Source organism: Coregonus lavaretus (genome assembly GCF_964263955.1).
Source record: "Coregonus lavaretus genome assembly, chromosome: 17".
Lineage (NCBI taxonomy): Eukaryota > Metazoa > Chordata > Actinopteri > Salmoniformes > Salmonidae > Coregonus > Coregonus lavaretus.
The window spans coordinates 17,192,114-17,212,594 of record NC_140004.1 but is presented as its reverse complement, the minus strand read 5'-3'; the positions used below and the strand labels follow the sequence as shown (position 1 = coordinate 17,212,594).

Genomic DNA, 20,481 nt, shown 5'->3' with positions numbered 1-20,481 from the left:
GAGAGCCCGTGAGGGAACAGAAGGACGATGGATCGAGAGAGAAAGGGAGGAGAGGATGAAGTCTTTTGTTATCCAAGAGCAGGGGTTCTCAATGTGGTCTTAAATACGGCTAATATTTACCTGTGACTCCTCACTAGTAAATTCTCAGGTTCCATTGCTGTCGGAGACATAATTCAAACATATCTTAATCCATTTATTCAAAGGGTGGGAGGGCATGAGTGTGAATGACAATGCAATCAGGGAATTATGTCATGATGTGCATCAACATAATCTGAGGTAACCAGGTGTGCCTTGGCCCGTTACAGTCTGAGAAGTGATTTCCCACTGGGCACACTGGTTGAATCAGTGTTGTTTCCATGTCATTTCAATGAAATTACGTTGAACCAACGTGGAATAGATGCGGAATTGACCTCTGTGCCCAGTGGGTTAGAGGATCATAGAAGTACACTACCGGTCAAAAGTTTTAGAACACCTACTCATTCAAGGGTTTTTCTATATTTTTACCATTTTCTACATTGTAGAATAATAGTGAAGACATCACAACTATGAAATAACACACATGGAATCATGTAGTAACCAAATCAAAATATATTTTATATTTGAGATTCTTCAAATAGCCATCCTTTGCCTTGACAGCTTTGCACACTCTTGGCATTCTCTCAACCAGCTTCATGGGGTAGTCACCTGGAATGTATTTTAATTAACAGGTGTGCCTTCTTAAAAGTTAATTTGTGGAATTTCTTTCCTTCTTAATGCGTTTGAGCCAATCAGTTGTATTGTGACAAGGTAGGGGGGTATACAGAAGATAGCCCTATTTGGTAAAAGACCAAGTCCATATCATGCAAGAACAGCTCAAATAAGCAAAGAGAAACGACAGTCCATCATTACTTTAAGACATGAAGGTCAGTCAATACGGAACATTTCAAGAACTTTGAACGTTTCTTCAAGTGCAGTCGCAAAAACCATCAAGCGCTATGATGAAACTGGCTCTCATGAGGACCACCACAGGAATGGAAGACCCAGAGTTACCTCTGCTACAGAGGATAAGTTCATTAGAGTTTCCAGCCTCAGAAATTGCAGCCCAAATAAATGCTTCAGAGTTCAAGTAACAGACACATCTCAACATCAACTGTTCAGAGGAGACTGTGTGAATCAGGCCTTCATGGTCGAATTGCTGCAAAGAAACCACTACTAAAGGACACCAATAAGAAGAAGAGACTTGCTTGGGCCAAGAAACACGAGCAATGGACATTAGACCGGTGGAAATTTGTCCTTTGGTCTGGAGTCCGAATTGGAGATCTTTGGTTCCAACTGCCGTGTCTTTGTGATACACGGTGTGGGTGAACGGATGATCTCTGCATGTGGGGTTCCCACCGTAAAGCATGGAGGAGGAGGTGTTATGGTGTGGGGGTGCTTTGCTGGTGACACTGTCTGTGATTTATTTCAAATTCAAGGCACACTTAACCAGCATGGCTACCACAGCATTCTGCAGCGATACGCCTTCCCATCTAGTTTGGGCTTAGTGGGATTATCGTATGTTTTTCAACAGGGCAATGACCCAACACACCTCCAGGCTGTGTAAGGGCTATTTTACCCAAGAAGGAGAGTGATGGAGTGCTGCATCAGATGACCTGGCCTCCACAATCCCTCGACCTCAACCAAATTGAGATGGTTTGGGTTGAGTCGGACGGCAGAGTGAAGGAAAAGCAGCCAACAAGTGCTCAGCATATGTGGGAACTCCTTCAAGACTGTTGGAAAAGCATTCCAGGTGAAGCTGGTTCAGATAATGCCAAGAGTGTGCAAAGCTGTCATCAAGGCAAAGGGTGGCTATTTGAAGCATCTCAAATATAAAATATATTTTGATTTGTTTAACACTTTTTTGGTTACTACATGATTCCATATGTGTTATTTCATAGCTTTGATGTCTTCACTATTATTCTACAATGTAGAAAATAGTAAAAATAAAGAAAAACCCTTGAATGAGTAGGTGTTCTAAAACTTTTGTCTGGTAGTGTAAGTCTGAAATAAATCATGTAAACTGTGCTCATGTGTACTAAGTTTCACTTACTGACAAGTGCACAAGGGTCAAAAACTGTAAACCTCCAGGACTATATAATAAATAAATAAAATAAAAATAAGATTCTACTCATTAGATTTTACATTTCCTTTTTTTCTTATTTTTTTGCTGATTTTGTTTCACAAATTTTTGCTCAAGTATATCACAGGTGACTAACTATAGAGGATAACAGGGTCAGTTGAATACCATGCTACATCTGGTTCAGAGAAGGCTATTGCAGACAATTCTACAACATGTACAACCACACTTTATACGTTTGTGTTACAAATGTTTCAAAACATATCACCAAGAAACTAAGTACATAGGAGATGTTGAATATTTAGAGTCTTAAAGGACTATCCCTTAGTCAGTAGTACAATTTCACATGTTACTTGACTTAAACTGTCCCGTTTTACAGACAAAATTGGAAAAATTGCTATTCAAAAATTAGCAAATTTGGTCAGTGTCTCTTTTTATATAATTATAGTGCTTTTGATGGCTTAAGACAGGGGTCTTTTTTAATCTCACCCAGTGGCAATCTACAGAACTTCAGTGTACATTTCATGACACCATAGCTGCAAAAGTCTTCACGTCAGAGTCCATTAAGTAAAACAACAGCTAGTGCTGTTACATATATTTCAAAGTAGTATCCATTATCAAAAAAACTAAAACACATTTATAAATATTATTTTATTTTCTAAAAGTCCTCTAAGGGAATTTGTCTGTAAGAGTTTAGCTCTGGTTTCCCCTGGTATCCTACAGGGTATTTATTCAGTATGATCAGACAGGGAGGACTTCAGGAGCCAGGCTCAACTCCATGTGTTCCTGAAGCTTATCTTTGAGAGTCTCCCATGTGCTGTGTGAGTCAGCAGGACTGAGGAAATATGGAGGGAGGGAGGGGCCTAAAACTCCCACTCCAGGGTCTCCTCCCGGTTAGCCGCTCTCTCCAGCCTGTGGATGATGTTGTTGAGGTTGGCCATTTTCTCGGTGCGTCTCTGAACGCTCCTGTTGGGCTTGGGGCTCTGGATGGGAGGCAGGGCGTTAGGGTCCAGGCTGTGGTTGGTGCTTGTGGTTGGTGGGTTGGGCAGGGATGGGGAGATGGGTGCAGAGGATGATGAGACAGGGGAGACGGACATCATGAGGCCAGGTGAGGAGGCAGCGGAGGGGGAGTTGAGGGAGACCTCCAGGCTGCTGCGGCAGGGCTCAGACGAGGCCTTGAAGCTGACCGGGTCCACAGGAGACTTGCTGGAGTCGTCACCCTCGTTCCTGGACTGGCTGGCTCTCTGGGGGCCATCTAGGGAGAGCGCCCCCTGGAAGAGCCCCTGAGCCTGGCTACTCATCCCCTCTTCCTGCCTCAGGCTCTGAGGATAGTGTGGAGCCAGGTGGAGCTCTCGGCAGCCACCTATCAGGTCCTCATGCTCCGTTTTCAACTGAGGGAACTGGACGCCCATAGAGAAACACTGGACCTTAGACTGTCTGATGTAGCCGTCCCTCTCCTCCTCTCCCTCGTCCTCCCGCTCACCGGCCTCCTGTTTGACATGAGGCAGTGGTGTGTTGGCGCTGAGGGTGCGGATGGGGTGGGGGGGGTGTCCAGCGGGGTGCAGCAGCCTCTTCTCATCCCCGTCTGAGATGGGGCTCTGTGTGGCCGAGAGAGAGTAGCTGTGGTGTTCTGTGTCTGTGTCGTTGTCCTGGAGACCCTCCATGTGGACCTCCCGTCGCATCCTGGACCTGCTTAGAAAAACACAACAAACTAACAGTTTGAAGGAGTCGTGTACTTCATTAATTCAAAACAAGCATCCAAGTATTCTGTTAGTAATTCCATGTACTGTATTTATTCAATGTAATTATTCTAGTCCCTCTGGGGGTGGGGATCTGATGCCATGTCTGACCTGTAGTTGTGGAACCAGTTAATGACTGTATTGGTTTTCAGGTTGAGCTGGGAAGCCAGCATCTCAATGGTGTGCTGGGAGGGGTATGGCTCCAGGAGGTAGGCCTTCCTCAGAGCCTCCTTCTCCTCAGCCCCCAGCACCACCCTGGGCTTCTTCACCTGACTGTAGGGACACAGGTCTATTGAGGCCAGAGCTGGGCTCACACACTCAGAGCGGGCACTGGGAGAGTCACTGTCTGAGCCGGTACTCAGCAGCCCATACCGCCGCTTCAGGTAGGCTGAGAGGACATCACAGAGAGAAAGAGCGAGAGAGATATATAGAAATCAATGTAAAAACATGGAATAACACTAATCAATCCATCACACAGTATAGCTGCTGTACATACAGTGCAGCTTGACAGTATGTGAACCCTACAGGGCTGGTCATTATTTTGCTATAAAATTTTAAAATAAACATAAAATCCTTATCTCAACCCCAATTAGTAATAGACATTCCAAGTAAATGACAGAAACAAAAAAATATATATTTTCATTGTTTATTTAACAAAAGTGGTTTATTTAACAGAAACTCAGATTTTATGTGTGGAAAAATATGTGAACCCCATCAGTCAATAGCTTGTGGCACCTCCACTTGGACTTAACATCTCCTATAGCCAGTAATCAGTCTCTGACATCTGTTTTGAGGGATTTTTGCCCACTCCTCCTTACAGAATTTAGCCAATTGAGTGAGGTTTGAGGGGTGTCTGGCATGAACTGCCCACTTCAGGTCCTGCCACAGCATCTCGATTGGTTTTAGGTCAGGACTTTGACTTGGCCAATCCAAAACACAAATCTTCTTTCTCCTGAGCAATTCTTTGGTAGATTTGCTTGAATGCTTTGGGTCGTTGTCTTGTTGGAAGACCCATTTTCGGCCCAGCTTTAGCTCCTTGACTGATGGCCTGACGTTCTGTTCAAGAATCTCCTGGTATACCTCAGAATTCATGGTTCCCTTAATGATGTGGAGTCATCCAGGTCCAGAGTAGGAAAAGCAGCCCCAGATCTTGACATTCCCACCACCATGCTTGACTGTTGGGATAAGGTTATTTTGGTGGTAGGCAGTGTTGGGTTTTCGCCAAACATAGCGTGTTGATTGTGACCAAAAAGGTCAATTTTGGACTCATCGGTCCAGAGAATGGACTTCCAGAAATCTTCAGGTTTGTCCAGGTGGTCTCTGGCATAGTTAAGATAGGCAGTTTGGTTCTTTTTTGACAGCAGAGGCTTCTTCCTTGCAACCTTCCCATGAATGGCATTTCGATTCAGTGTTCTTCTTATTGTTGAAGCATGCACAGTTACCTGAGATGCAGCAAGGGAGGTCTGCAAATCTCTATATGTTATGTTTGGGTTGGCTTTTACCTGATTTATTATTGTTCTCGTGGCTCTTGGGGATATTTTGGAAGTGCGTCCACTTCTAGGCCGAGTTGCTGTCATGTTAAATGCTCTCCATTTGTAAACGATTTTCCTCACAGTGGACTGATGGAGCGCAAATCTTTTTGAGATGATTTTATAGCTTTCCCCAGACTGATGTGCTCTCACTACCCTCGTCCTGATGTCCTTTGAGATCTAATTTCCTCTTGGCATGGTGTGCTTTGCATTCACATGGATGGGTAACACCAAACTGACCAGGTTTCTTATCTCTATTTATCAGAGTCCCGCCCAATCTCTTTCCTAACGATCTCTCCTTTGATTAGTTAATTTGGTAGCTAATTAATTACCCACCTGATTCTACTTACCTACTTGATTTAATCAATGCAACTTGGGGTTCACTTATTCTTGCACCTGCACTAATTCCTTTTTAATTTTGTTTTTCTACTACATGCATGATTTCCTCTTCACCAACATATGGTATTAGTAAATATAAACCTGTTATGTCAGATCAAAAAGACTAGTTCTGATTAAATGAAGATTTCATGGTAAAAACTGAAATAATCTGTAATTGCACAAGGGGTTCACATACTTTCAAGCAGCACTGTATATCCATTAGTACATCCACACAGTGCTCTACTGTATGAGTAGGTAAATGCAAATACACATACTGCTAACATGCAAACCCTGATAACAGAACATAATTTGCAGATAACATGCTGTAAATACACCAACCTTTCTTCTCCATCTTCTTCATGTCCCTCAGCTTGTCCACATTGTGCGGGTCGTTGAGCCACAGCTGCATGCGGACAAACGGCTCCCTGCCTTTGAGGCTGAGTTTGTGCCAGGGCTTGGGCCTGGAGAGCAGGTCTGACACTGAGCCCTGGGTGAGGCCCAGTATACTCTCCCCAAACAGCCGCTGGCCTAGAGCACACAAACAAAGGTTTAAACAACACACACATTGACAGACATACTGTATTCCAAACAGAGCACAAATAAAGTAGGTCCGCTGACCTAGTGGACACATGACATAACTAGGACACAGGGTTTTTCCTAATCAGATGGTCAGAGAAAACCACAACACATAACATTAACTCACCACAACATAGATCCCACACTCATTCCTAAAACCCATATCCAGAGACAACAACTTAAACTCACCTAGGTTGTTGTCTGTTAGCACCTCCTTGACCTTCTTGGTGATTGCGTATGTGTCCAGCTCTGGGGACATTGACACCAGCTCCTGGATGCCAAGCGGGGTGTGGGGCTGGTGGAGGGACAGCAGGCTGGGGGTGGACTTCCCTCCCTCTGGGTGGGGGGGCATCAGGCCCAGGCCCTCAGGCTGCTGGTTCTCCTTGCTGCTCTCCAGGGTCAGGCTGACGGGCTCCACCAATGGGCTGGGGTGGCTCTCCTCTGGGCTGGGGGGCGGGGAGGGCGACGACTGGGCCGTCACTGGGCTTTTATCTATGGGCGGTAGTCACAAAACATCAGAGGGTGAAATCATCAGTCAGAGCAACAGATAAAGAAGCAAAGAGACCTTCTCTATTCAGCTGATTAGCTCGGAAAGACACTAGTATTCTTATTGACCATAACTTACAAAGTATTACTTCTATAAAATAAATAGGCCCAAGTTGCAGTGTGTAATGTGTAGTGGCGCACCTTGAGAGAGGCTTTGGCTGGGAAGCTGGGTGAGTGCTTGGCCCAGCTGGTCCAGCAGCCACAGCTGCATGCGGATGAAGGGCTCCCTGCCTTTCTGAGTCAGCTTGCTCCAGGGTTTGGGCCGAGACAGCATGTCACTCACACTGCCCTGAGATAGACCCAGCACCTGGGGAGAGGATACACAGGATAAACATCTAGTTATTCCTACTGAGCAACTGCAACAATTTAGGAATGAACAATTTTAGTACCTCTTTGGTATCTGTTCGAGATATGACAAAATGCTGACTGGCACATCAGCTTCACTAAGGGCCCATTTTAAGTGCATATCTACAACCACTAGAGGGCAGAAGCATACAATCTATAAGAATTGAAGAACAAGCTTTGCTTCCACATGATCAAAATCTGTTTGATATTCACATGATACATATTTAATAATCTTTGGCTTAAAAAGAGGCCTCACAAATTACTTATTGAGACACATTAAGTTATTAAAAATGTGTAAACCTTTTTAGAGGAAGCATGGAGTGAAGATAGGCCCCGTGTAGCTCAGTTGGTAGAGCATGGCGCTTGCAACGGGGGGCCAGTATGAAAATGTATGCACTCACTAACTGTAAGTCGCTCTGGATAAGAGTGTCTGCTAAATGACGTAAATGTAAGTGAACACACACCTTTTCACCAAAGATCCTCTGACAGATGCCATTCTTGGCCAGCTTCTCTTTGACCTGCCGGGTGAGTTCGATGGTGTCCACCTCACGGTACATGTACATCTCATACTGCTCCGGCGTCAGCGGCGGCACGGTGGGCTTCAGGGTGCGGGGGAGGTATGATGGGTAATAGGACAGGCCACGGCCAGGGCCGGGTGACTCCCCACTCACTGACACGTCTGACTCCACTTTTACCTCCACAGACCGCACCATCCCCGAGCCAGTGTCCTCCTCGGCTGCAGACGCCTCCTCACTGTTGGGCAGACACTCTCCGTTCTCCAGCCGGGGCCAGGGCCGGGGCAGGGCCGATGGGCCCGAGGACGAGGAGGAGGACAGGGAGGGAGACACTGAGGTGAAGGGCCGAGAGCTGCCGCCCCCTACGCCGCCCACCATGCCTATGGGCCCCCGCTCCACGGACCAGTGCTGGTCGAAGTAAGTCCCCGCCTCACCAATCTCTGACTTGACTTTACGGATGATGTTCTGGACGAAGGCGGCGGGGGAGAGGACACTGAGGGGGGTCTGGGGGCTGCTGACGGGGTTGGCCATGCACACGGTCACCGTGCCCCCCTCCTCCTGTTTGATTAAGGTGGGTAAGGGCATGACCTTGGAAGACTCAGGGAGCCCCAGGCGCTCCACCTGGGACCCAGCGCTGGTGGCCGAGGCCCTGCCACAGACATCCATCTCCATCAGGGCCTGCTGCTGCGCCTGCATCTCCCTCCTGGCCTGCTCCAGGATGTTCTTGATGGTGTCGTCTGAGCTGCCGCCCGCCCCGTTACTGCTCAAGCCGGAGGGGCTGCCCAGGGACGATTTAATGTCACCTGCAGATCGTGCACACACAGACATACACACAAACGCACACACACCGTTACACAGAACTCTACGAATACACACTCCACACCAACTTCAAAAACGTCAACTGCCATCAATGAAAATTGCTCTCAAAATGTACACACCAAAATAATTATAATCTAAATGTCACCTGACCTAGCACAGATGAATAAAGAGTAGATGCATAACCTGTTCCAGACCCACCTCTCTGGGACTGGATCTCCTTCTTGGCCTGCTCCAAGATATTCTTGATGGCGTCGTCTGACCCAGTTTCAGGAGTTCGGATGCGAGGAGTGATGCTCCCTGCCACAGAGAGGGTAACAGAGAGTGAGAGAAGGGGAGGGGGAGGGGGGGGGGGGGGGGGGAGAGTGAGTGGGATGGCTGATCAGAGAGCAGTTCCAAGGCTTTGCTTTTGACTGGAAGATCAACGGCTGCCTTTGAGATGTTGGCGTCTGAGGTTGCGGTATACGGTAAGCTCAACTTTCAAAAGCTCTGAAACATGGGAGAGGAAGCCACCTCTGTTCTCTTGGCCCTCCCACCCCTACGGGAGGGAAGCTCCCGCTTAGCCCAGTCCAAGCTCTTCTCTGTCTTGGTACCCCAATGGTGGAACCAGTATCCCCCTGAAGCTAGGACAGCAGAGTCCCTGCCCATCTTCCGAAAACATCTGAAACCCTACCCCCCCCCCCCTAACTAACACTCACACTTTACTTTTTTTCCGCCCTACTAGCTCGGACTTTGGTGATAGCTACTTTAGTGGAAAAATGTATTTACTATGACATGTGGTTGTCCCACCTAGCTACCTTAAGATGAATGCACTAAAGTCGCTCTGGATAAGGGTCTCTGCTAAATGACTAAAATGTCAAATATAAATGAAGAAGTTAAAAGTGCAGGCCAAGGAGATGAAAAGGTTTAAATGCAGAGAGGTCCAGAAACTAAACCACCAGCCTTTCAAAACTCATCAGAAAGACACAGTGGCCAACTCTGCTCTATCCCACAGCACTAATAAAATCCTCAAATAAAAATATTGCTACCGCAATACACAACCTTCTGCTTTAGCATATTAAATGCATGTACAGTAAATTAATGCCTGATATTATTTCATTTTAAAAGGTTAGTTTTCATGGCTGGTATTTCCTGACACTTCGATATCTGCTGTCATATCTGTGGTTTAGAGTAATAATAATTAACTGGATTTATATACCGTTTTTATACCAACTGAGGTACTCAAAGCACTTTACATAGTAGGGGGAAACTCACCTCATCCACCACCAATGTGTAGCATCCACTTGGGTGATGCATGGCGACCATTTTTGTGCCATAATGCTATCAGGTAGGGAGGTGATATATGCCAATTAGTAATAAGGGGGATGATTAGGTGGCCATGTTGGGAATTTAGCCATGACACCGGGGTTAACACCCCTAATCTTAAGATGAGTGGCATGGGATTTTTTATGACCACAGAGAGTCAGGACACTCGTTTAACGTCCCATCCAAAAGACAGCAACCTACGCAGGGCAATATCCCCTTCACTGCCCTGGGATCTCCTTAGACCAGAGGAAAGAGTGCCGCCTACTGGTCCTCCAACACCACTTCCAGCAGCATCTGGTCTCCCATCCAGAGACCGACCAGGACCGACCCTGCTTAGCTTCAGAGGCATGCCAGCAGTGGGATGCAGGGTGGTATGCTGCTAGAGTAACCACTGTCCGGTCCACTTACCTCTCTGTCGGACCTGGATGGTCCTGAGGGACAGGATGTTCTGATCGTCAGACAGGAACTGTTTCATCTTGATGAAGGGCTCCTTGCCTTTCACTGTCAGCTTCCTCCAGGGCTTGGGTCGGGCCAGGATCTCACTGACTGAGCCCTGTGATAGGCCCAGCACGTAGTGACCAAACACACGCTGGCCAATGTTGTGCTTCAACAGCTGTTCTTTGACCTGGAAGGCAATCTCTGCTGTCTCCAACTGGTCGTCATCACCCGCAGTGGAGCTCCCGCTCTCCGATTGGTCACTGGGCAGGCCGGCCTCAATGCCGCCAGCCCCTGCAGGTCCCTGATTGGCTGACATTAGGGTGGCTTTGGCTGCATACAGGGCGGTGGGGAAGGCCATGAGGGGGCTGCCGGATTCCTTCTTGAAGAGTGGGGAGGAGAGGACCTGCTTGTGGAGGACGTGGTCCGCAGACAGCCTGTCCCTTGAGCAGGGGGACACAGAGAAGGGGCGGGGGAGGGGGAGGTCGTGGCTAGAGGAGGAGACGTCCATGGTGGGGGGACCAGGGCTGGCAGAGGTACGTCCATCCACCTGGGAGACTGAGGAGAAGGACCCTGAGGGCCTGCCCCACTCCCTGCCTGACTCCCTGCCTGACTCCTCCGATTGGTCCTCATCTGCAGACACAGAGTCACACTCAGTTTAGCAGCACTTTCACAGCCCCTGGGGTTTACAGCTGCATAGAGCCAACACACTACATTAAGCTTATGTAGACCGTGCAGACTCGGGACTATAAACTACAAACAGCTTTCAAGAACTACAACTAGATGTCATAGGCATACAGTGGCTTGCTACATGTTTCCTATTTTGTTGCCTTACAACCTGGAATTACAATTTATTTTTGGGGGGTTTGTATCATTTGATTTACACAACATGCCTACCACTTTGAAGATGCTAAATATTTTTTCTTGTGAAACAAACAAGAAATAAGACAACAAAAAAAAAAAAACTTGAGCGTGCATAACTATTCACCCCGCCCTTTGCCCATTCTACAAGGCAAAACTGCTCCAGCTCCTTCAAGTTGGATGGGTTCCGCTGGTGTACAGCAATCTTTAAGTCATACCACAGATTCTCAATTGAATTGAGGTCTGGGCTTTGACTAGGCCATTCCAAGACATTTAAATGTTTCCCCTTAAACCACTCAAGTGTTGCTTTAGCAGTATGCTTAGGGTCATTGTCCTGCTGGAAGGTGAACCTCCGTCCCAGTCTGAAATCTCTGGAAGACTGAAACAGGTTTCCCTCAAGAATTTCCCTGTATTTAGCGCCATCCATCATTCCTTCAATTCTGACCAGTTTCCCAGTTCCTGCCGATGAAAAACATCCCCACAGCATGATGCTGCCACCACCATGCTTCACTGTGGGGATGGTGTTCTCGGGGTGATGAGAGGTGTTGGGTTTGCGTTAGACATAGCGTTTTCCTTGATGGCCAAAAAGCTCAATTTTAGTCTCATCTGACCAGAGTACCTTCTTCCATATGTTTGGGGAGTCTCCCACATGCCTTTTGGCGAACACCAAACGTGTTTGCTTATTTTTTTCTTTAAGCAATGGCTTTTTTCTGGCCACTCTTCCGTAAAGCCCAGCTCTGTGGAGTGTATGGCTTAAAGTGGTCCTATGGACAGATACTCCAATCTCCGCTGTGGAGCTTTGCAGCTCTTTCAGGGTTATCTTTGGTCTCTTTGTTGCCTCTCTGATTAATGCCCTCCTTGCCTGATCCGTGAGTTTTGGTGGGCGGCCCTCTCTTGGCAGGTTTGTTGTGGTGCCATATTCTTTCCATTTTTTAATAATGGATTTAATGGTGCTCCGTGGGATGTTCAAAGTTTCCGATTCTTTTTTATAACCCAACCCTGATCTGTACTTCCCCACAACTTTGTCCCTGACCTGTTTGGAGAGCTCCTTGGTCTTCATGGTGCCGCTTGCTTGGTGGTGTTGCAGACTCTGGGGCCTTTCAGAACAGGTGTATATATACTGAGATCGTCACAGATCATGTGACACTTAGATTGCACACAGGTGGACTTTATTTAACTAATTATGTGACTTCTGAAGGTAATTGGTTGCACCAGATCTTATTTAGGGGCTTCATAGCAAAGGGGGTGAATACATATGCACGCACCACTTTTCTGTTATTTATCTTTTAGAATTTGTTGAAAGAAGTAATTTTTTTCATTTCACTTCACCAATTTGGACTATGTCCATTACATGAAATCCAAAGAAAAATCCATTTAAATTACAGGTTGTAATGCAACAAAATAGGAAAAACGGCAATGGGGATAAATACTTTTGCAAGGCACTGTAGATACTGTTGCCTCACCATTGTTGCGTAAGATTCTGGCCTTATCCATCAGGTACTTGTGAGAGGGAAGAAAGGCCTCTTTGTCCCGCAAAAAAGCCTCTGCAGCCTTGGCAGAGTCCTGGTGACACACACACACACAAACACACAAACACACACACACACACACACACACACAGGCTGTTAAATTCCGATTAATCAATTATAGTGGCTGTAGATATCCTTACAATGGATGACGCTCACTTAGGCATTCAATGGCACTGCTGTACTTTTTCTTCCCTGACAGCAGTGGAACATTAGGAGGAAAACAAAGGTCTGTTTTGTTAAGACGCAAACTACTTTGTTTAATGCTGGGCTATGAACAACAACGCAATACAAAGTCGACCTTCAATATATATCTCACCTCGGACGAGCTACCATTCGTTGAGGCCAGCTTCATTACCTTCAGGATACTACATTAGGAAAAAACAACAGTAAGAATGTTATATTGTGTTCCTGAATATAAGATATTGTAATACGATTAGTAGTCTCTTCTCAAGCACTGTGAGTGTTTGTCTCACCGGAGTTCTGTTTTAATCTCTTCATAGTCCAACTGGGATTGCAGTTTAGCTTCTAATCTCTGAAACAGTCAAAGAGAGGAAGCATATATCAGCAAACTCCACCGACAAGAAGGTGGGTCCATACCTCTTGCCAGTTGAGTGTATGCAGTAGGACTTGCCTCAATAGCTTCTGTCTTATAGGCCAGCTGGCGTTCCAGCTCTATGATCTGATTGGCTGAGATGTTTTGGACTTCCTGTAGTGCGAACTGCAGTCTCTGTACGTTCTCCAGTAGCCTGAGGATCTCTCGGTCTTTAGCCATCAGCTTAGGCTCCAGCTTGGATGGCAACACATCACCATTCTCATCCCTTTCCTAAGTGGAAGAAAGAAAGAGGAAACAGAGTCAAAAAGAGTCAAAGACTCTGAAGGGTAAATCATTGGAAGGTGAGAATTCCTTTTCAAAAAGGCAAAAATTCTACCGTCCAGAATTCTCACACTTAAAAGATCCATGATGTGAAGCTTCAATGAATTTGAAGGGGGGAAAAAATCGAGGAACACATTGATCTGAACAGAAGAGGATGTGGTCTAGTCTCACCCCACTAGTGCCCTCTGGTGGATAGCAGCTCCCTGGGGTGGCGCTCCGGGCACTGGCCAGCTGTTCCTTTAGCCTCTCCACCTCCCTCTGGGCCATCTCTGCTTTCTACAACCAAACATGACAGCATTACAACTCACACAACAGAACACTGACACAACCAACCTGTCAGTCACTCAGCAGATATACAAATTAACTAGTCTTGAAGAGAACAGACAGATACATCTGAGGACAGACCCTCAGAAAAAGAGAAATAGAGGAGTTCGACCAGCAGAAGAGTGCAACTGCCACTCGATTTTCCTGAGAGGACTGTTAAGTCAGAGTACTTTCTTCCCAAACTGTTTACCTGCACCGTCACACTCGGGCTCCTAATTAATTATTCATTTTGAGAACATTTAACTAAGAGCTGCTGGTGGAGAGATAGGAGAGAACGATAGAGAAAAGGAGAGTGAGAAGGTATGAGAGAGACTGACAGAGAGAGAGAAGGAAAGAGGAAAGAGAGAGAGAAGAGAAATCACTAGGAAGGAAAGGAAGCAATCAAGGCAATGAGGTAGGTACGAGCCCCAGCGCACGGCACTCCGGTATCAATCGCGCTTGGCAGTCTCTCCTGTCCTCTACTGAGTGTTACCGTAGAGCACCCACAGACGGGGGCCAGGGTTTACCGACTCTAATCACAGGGGCTCAGGGAGGGGGAGGCAGGGTAGGGGGAGGCAGGGGGTCTGGGGCTGCAGGACGCAGGGTGTCTAATTAAACAGGAGGCTTGATTACATGAGTGATTATCTTAACGAAGATGCATCTTATTCAGAGGGCTGCCTACAGCACGGCATTTCTCACTCACCTGGTTTGCCTTCTCAAGGTTCATCATGATCACGCCGACCTCCTCCGCCCTGGAACATACACAGAACCAGCCTGTGGGTTACTGAGGGGGCAATCGAATAGTCTAGCATGATTTATACACCCTCCTTGACCTCTGACCTTAATGTAGAGCAACACCATACAGAACAATACTCACACCTACATATAACATGAGTCTATAACACATTATACAACGGGTTGGTCTAATCCTGGATGCTGATTGGTTAAAACTGCATTCTAGTCCACAAATTACCACTGGCTAAGCCTATGACGTTGAAATGCCTATTTACTGTTCCATCTCACTGCGCAATCCACTGTCTAGGGCCTAACAACACCCGTGTCAATATATCCTCCAAACACCGGCTTCTCAGGCATAATCACTTAATCATCAACTCGTTATCAAACCCCTTACACACTTTTCTTAAATGATTCACACTAAATCACACACAACATAAACAAAGCATCAGTCCTCACATAGCTCCCTACAGTACAACCAAAACCAGACAGAAACGGACTGCCTGTCTGATCAATACAATACTTGCATTCCTTCATGCCTCCATACATCTAACAATAAGAGAAGTCCAATATAAATAGACCGATTATACATGAGGTTTGTTTGAAGTTCAACAGATCCTTTTTAGACACATGGGAGTTGATTTTCAAAATGTGGAGAAAGATCAATTAACGAGGACTGTGAGATTGATTAAAATATGCACAAAGATTTCTGAAGTTTTCAGGACAAAGAAACTCCTTTCCGTTTCACTAAATGTGTTTTGAGAGCAAATCAGCGATATTGTTCAATCAAACAAACCATGTTCTTCGTCATCTCCGTCTGCCCCCACAGCCCCTTCATCTTACTGCTGGTTATTATGGGCTTGTTTTAGGAAGATTAATGACACAAACAACTTAACTGCATGACTCATAAGCCATTCTGAATAGTCACAGAGCATTGCTTCCTAACGTTTTGGGGGGTGAAACAACAGTAAAACCAGACCCATTTAAAGTTCAAATCAATCAATAGTTCTCTATATTAATTAGTATTGGTGTGGTGTGCAGTACAGGACAGTCCAGCAGGGCTCTGGGCAGAGTTCAGGCCACATCAATAAGCCCAGGATGGATGGAACCACACTGACAGAAAAAGGTAACAGGTGTCATATCCAGATGTAATTAACTTGAGCAATATGGAAAAATGCTTTGTATTGATTACCTGTTCAGATACTCAAAGCAGCCAAATCACCTTTATTATTAACATCAAGGAAAAAGTCAGTCAGAGTAATAGGAGGTAAAGTTGGCGTCACAGAGCCATGGGGATGAGTCCTGAGAGAGGTAGTTGTGATTATGGGCCAGGGGGTTGTGTGTTTAGTGTTTCTATAAGCCTATTACAGCCAGCTGAGGACAACACCCATTCATAAGACAACCCCTATAGGATGTATTCCTCATCACCTATTCACTAACTACAAGCCATTCACAAACAAAGCACTGGCCCTGTGGCCCGAACACCAACACACAACCATTCTTCCTCTCTCCCCTCACAGGGAGCTAAAGAGCCGTCACTGTGAACAGCTGCTGAACATGAAAGGGGAGTCGAATGGAAAATGCTTCAAATCCAGCAGAATGGATGGCGGTGGGTCTGTAAACTCCAGTTCAATTGCACCATGGATTAAGCCTGGGAGAAAATCCATTAGCGCTGTCTCACTGTGCTCCGTCTGCAGCACAACCCAAACAAAGGAGTGTTTACTTTGAATGTATATCGACATCCTTCATACAACTTCACATTCATTTCAACCATTGAGCTGAATATATTTCGCTCGCAGATCCAGGACAAGGTAGAGTGTTTTCTGAAGCAATCTTTAAATGGAGTCATTCTTCTTGAGGCCTGGCAAGGCAGGGCTCTAGCTATCAGACAGAGGAGGCCAACACAGAGCTCTCCCATCCATCCACCTGCATTAGTCGGTGAGTCACACCACTGTAATGTCCGAAATGGCACCTTATTCCCTATATAGTGCACTACGTGCATAGGGCTCTGGTCAAAAGTAGTGAACTATATAGGGAATAGGGTGCCATTTCAGTTGCAGCCCAGGTCTGTTTTTACAATGGCATTCTGAGGGTTCAGACTGGACTTGGGTATACTACAGTGGGAGGTGACCATGTGTGGAGTAGGGTAGAGCAAGCATGGCTAAAGAGAGAAGGGTGAGCATAGTGGTGTATGCATAGGTGGGCTGAGTAGGGACCCGCAGTTGTATAGATGGAGAGACCATGAGTAGAGTGAATGAGGGTTAGGGAACATGTTAGAGGACAAGCAGAAAGGACAGTATGGACATAGGCTGAGTGGGTTACGTGAACTGTGAAGTTGAGAGACAGTGGAGAGTGGAGATACAAGCAGGCTCTTACTTGTTGGCCTTCTCCTGGTCGTATTTACACCGCAGGTCCAGCAGATCTGTCTGGGCTGTGCTCAGAGCTAGAGAGATAAAGGAACAGCATTAGTCATGATGACCTTTCACCTTACTGTGTCCAGAAAGGACCATCGGACAAAACACTCACATGAATGAAGCACTTTGATCCTCTCCTCGGCCTCACCCAGTCTGTCGGCCAGAGTGGCATCTGTGTCTTCAGCTTCCCTATGAGAAGAGAGACGCAATGTCAAAGATGACCATACTTACATACTCTCAGGAATACAGCACACATACTGTATTACATTCTGTTTCCACTTATTAGTTGAAGGTTTAAATGTTATTACATCCAGGTCTATTGTCATTGTGCAGTATGACTGACGGGCTGAGGGCTGTCCTCTTTTTTGTTATCATGTACACATCATATCATGTTCACAGGGCTGTGAGGGAGGCAAGGACCAGGCCTGTGTTTCTAACCTTTCTATCTGGTTCTGGCCCTGGTGGTTCTGCTGAGGTGAGCCTGTGGCTCTGAGGGCCTGTTTGCTGTTTGGAGTCATCACACAGGCTGTCCAGCTCGATGCCTCCCCAGCTCTTGACTCTGCTGCTGCTGGGTCCTCCTCTGTGTCACCTGTGGATAGGGAGCGGAGAGGAGTACAGATGAGTGCTGTGATCATCTGAGGTGAGATGCCACAGAGAGTGCATGGAACAGAGACATCCGTGTGTGGCTAAAAGTGGATTGTTTGTAGAACAAAGAGACTTTCTTCAATTACTTTCTCTGAAATTGACATTTCGAACAACTTTGAACAATCAAGCAGCAGTGAGCAAGGCCTGGGCCCATTCTGTGGCCAGGGCTGTGGCTGCAACCTGGTCTCAGACCATTTCTTATTATTTTGTACCTAAATCTGAGACACTCCATTTAGTATGATATGTTACATTTCATATGGTATGAATTAATTTGTGGATATCCATCACCCATTACATATGATATGTTATGAATTACAATTTGTATTATACGTTACGAATTTGCAAAACGTACAATATGTTAAGAATTCTAGCTAGCTGGCTAACGTTAGCTAGGCTAGGGGTTAGGGTTAAGGTTAGGGTTAAGTTTAGAAGTTAGGTTAAAGGGTTAGTGGAAGTGTTAGCTAAAAGGGTTAAGGTTAGGGTTAGAGGAAGGGTTAGCTAAAAGTGTTAAGGTTCGGGTTAAGGGAAGGGTTAGCTAACATGCTAAATAGTTGCAAAGTAGCTAAAAAGTAGTAAGTATACTGAACAAAAATATAGACGTAAAGTGTTGGTCCCATGTTTCATGAGCTGAAATAAAAGATCCCAGACATTTTCCAAACGCACAAAAAGCTTATTTCTCTCAAATGTTGTACACAACTTTGTTCACATCCCTGTTAGCGAGCATTTCTGCACCTGACAGGTGTGGCGTATCAAGAAGCTGATTAAACAGCATGATCATTACACAGGTGCACCTTGTGCTGGGGACAATAAAAGGCCACTTTAAAATGTGTAGTTTTGTCACACAACACAATGCCACAGATGTTTCAAGTTTTAATGGACCATGCAATTGACATGCTGACTGTAAGAATGTCCACCAGAACTGTTGCCAGAGAATTTAATGTTAATTTCTCTACCATAAGCTGCCTCCAACGTTGTTTTAGAGAATTTGGCAGTACGTCCAATCGGCCTCACAACCACGCCAGCCCAGGACTTCCACATCCGGCTTCTTCACCTGCGGGATCATCTGACACCAGCCACCCAGACAGCTGATGAAACTGAGGAGCATTTCTGTCTGTAATAATGCCCTTTAGTGGGGAAAAACACATTCTGATTGGCTGGGCCTGGCTCCCCAGTGGGTGGGCCTGGCTCCCAAGTGGGTGGGCCTATGCCCTCCCAGGCCCAACCATGGCTGTGCCCCTGTCCATTGATTAGGACCTAATGAATTTATTTAAATGGACTGATTTTATTATATGAACTGTTACTCAGTCAAATCGTTGCGTTTATATTTTTGTTCAGTATAGTTGGAAAGTTGCTAATTAGCTCAAATGCTAAAGTTGTCCATGAGGAGATTCGAACTCGCAACCATTGGGTTGGTAGACGTTCACGTTATACGCCCACCCATCCACCCCCCCTACTTTAGTTTTTGCCTTAAGTAACCACCTGTCTTATGTAACCATACCAAACATAACATATCATCCTAATTTGAGGGTCCCTGATTGACATTTACGATGTTACGTTTAGTCTATGAGACCAGGCTGGTGGCTGTGGCTCTGCTCTGACCTGGCTTGTCAAGGCACTCCAGGTGTCTCCTCCAGTGCCCGCTGATCTCCCTGACCAGGGCCTCGCTGTCTGGGGCAGAACTCTGCAGCTGCTGCAGCCTCTCCTCCAGGGTGTGTGTGGCCTCCAGCACGGGAACTGGGTCTGAGAGCAAGAAAACAAATGAGATGGAGAGAAATGTACACATTTTCTATTAACCACTCCATGAAAAACAGCCACATAGCCATAATATTGAGTGGAAATTCAAGAGCTTGTACAGTCTGAACATTATGTAAAAATGGCTTCAAATGCTGAAGTGGATTAGTAAAGTCAAAAGTTCAACATTTCAGTCAAGTGAATTTCATTGCCTATCTATTTGATAAAATATAATGAGATATCACAATTATCCTGTTGCTGCTGTCAAAATATGTCTCCTGTTATACAACTGATGTCAGGATGTTTAAAAGGAACTTTGTAAATAGCATATTAAAAGAAAAATCTACTATACTATATGCTGAATGGGACAGTACAGTTATCATATGCTCTCCTGCTGCACAACAGTATCAACAGTAGGAAACTGAGAATGCCACTGAGAAATTGTTCCAAAGAGGGACTCTAGAATTCACTCCAATGAGATGCCTTAGAAAATATCACAGGCTGGCCCTAATGACATGAATAGACTATAACTACTGAGATCAAATTCAATGGAACTCATCACCTATAAATGAATGTAAAAAAATAAGCCGTATAGATTGCAGTAGAATATGACGCGCACTTCAGTCCCAAATATACACCTAAACAAATCCAACAAAGTGTGGAAAAAGTCTACTCCTGAAAATAAGAGATAATAAGCTGGATTCTTTAGCACAACAGAGGAGCTGTTTTGCAATGCATGTGCGGCAGCACTGGGCCCATGGGGCCAACTAGGAGGCTGTTTCTCTGCTAACAAGTCTCGTCTGTGTCATTTGATCATTTAAATTATTATGCCAGGAATTCTCAGGAGGTGGCTCGGCACTCCACATCACAGGGCTGTTTTTAAATCTTCTCCTTCCCTTTCTTCCCCTCCCGAAAAGTTCAACAGCTCTGAGAGGGAGAGCTGCTCCTGTTGTGTACCTGCCTACCGCACACCAAAGGAGGTGACTTCTAGTGCCAAAGCACAGAGAGAGGGGCTCAGGGGAGCCGCCTGACAAGGAGGGAGGGAGGATGTAGAGGCACACACACACACTCTTGCGCACACACACCAGCCTTTCAAAACTCCAAGGAGGG

At 45.9% G+C, this 20,481-nt stretch overlaps 1 protein-coding gene across 4 annotated transcripts in view; it reads right to left on the bottom strand.

Annotated features, from left to right (window-relative positions):
- Positions 1-1,197: 1,197 nt before the first annotated feature.
- The window catches only part of LOC311144746 (homeobox protein cut-like 2), a 118,648-nt gene continuing 99,364 nt past the window's right edge, over positions 1,198-20,481 (bottom strand). For 2 of the 4 annotated variants that reach the window (XM_084180845.1, XM_084180847.1), the window contains exons 5-22: positions 19,240-19,380; positions 17,434-17,584; positions 17,108-17,184; positions 16,958-17,024; positions 14,550-14,598; positions 13,715-13,819; positions 13,301-13,492; positions 13,143-13,201; positions 12,986-13,034; positions 12,604-12,703; positions 10,253-10,912; positions 8,741-8,839; positions 7,673-8,526; positions 7,005-7,170; positions 6,507-6,809; positions 6,081-6,269; positions 3,946-4,222; positions 1,198-3,787 (exon numbers count right to left, since the gene is read on the bottom strand). In XM_084180845.1, the coding sequence (XP_084036971.1) occupies positions 2,959-3,787; positions 3,946-4,222; positions 6,081-6,269; positions 6,507-6,809; positions 7,005-7,170; positions 7,673-8,526; positions 8,741-8,839; positions 10,253-10,912; positions 12,604-12,703; positions 12,986-13,034; positions 13,143-13,201; positions 13,301-13,492; positions 13,715-13,819; positions 14,550-14,598; positions 16,958-17,024; positions 17,108-17,184; positions 17,434-17,584; positions 19,240-19,380 (4,367 nt within the window). In that variant the 3' untranslated portion in view covers positions 1,198-2,958. Of the gene's footprint in view, positions 3,788-3,945; positions 4,223-6,080; positions 6,270-6,506; positions 6,810-7,004; positions 7,171-7,672; positions 8,527-8,692; positions 8,840-10,252; positions 10,913-12,603; positions 12,704-12,985; positions 13,035-13,142; positions 13,202-13,300; positions 13,493-13,714; positions 13,820-14,549; positions 14,599-16,957; positions 17,025-17,107; positions 17,185-17,433; positions 17,585-19,239; positions 19,381-20,481 lie in introns of all 4 variants that reach the window. The other 2 variants (XM_084180844.1, XM_084180846.1) reach the window with 2 other exon arrangements.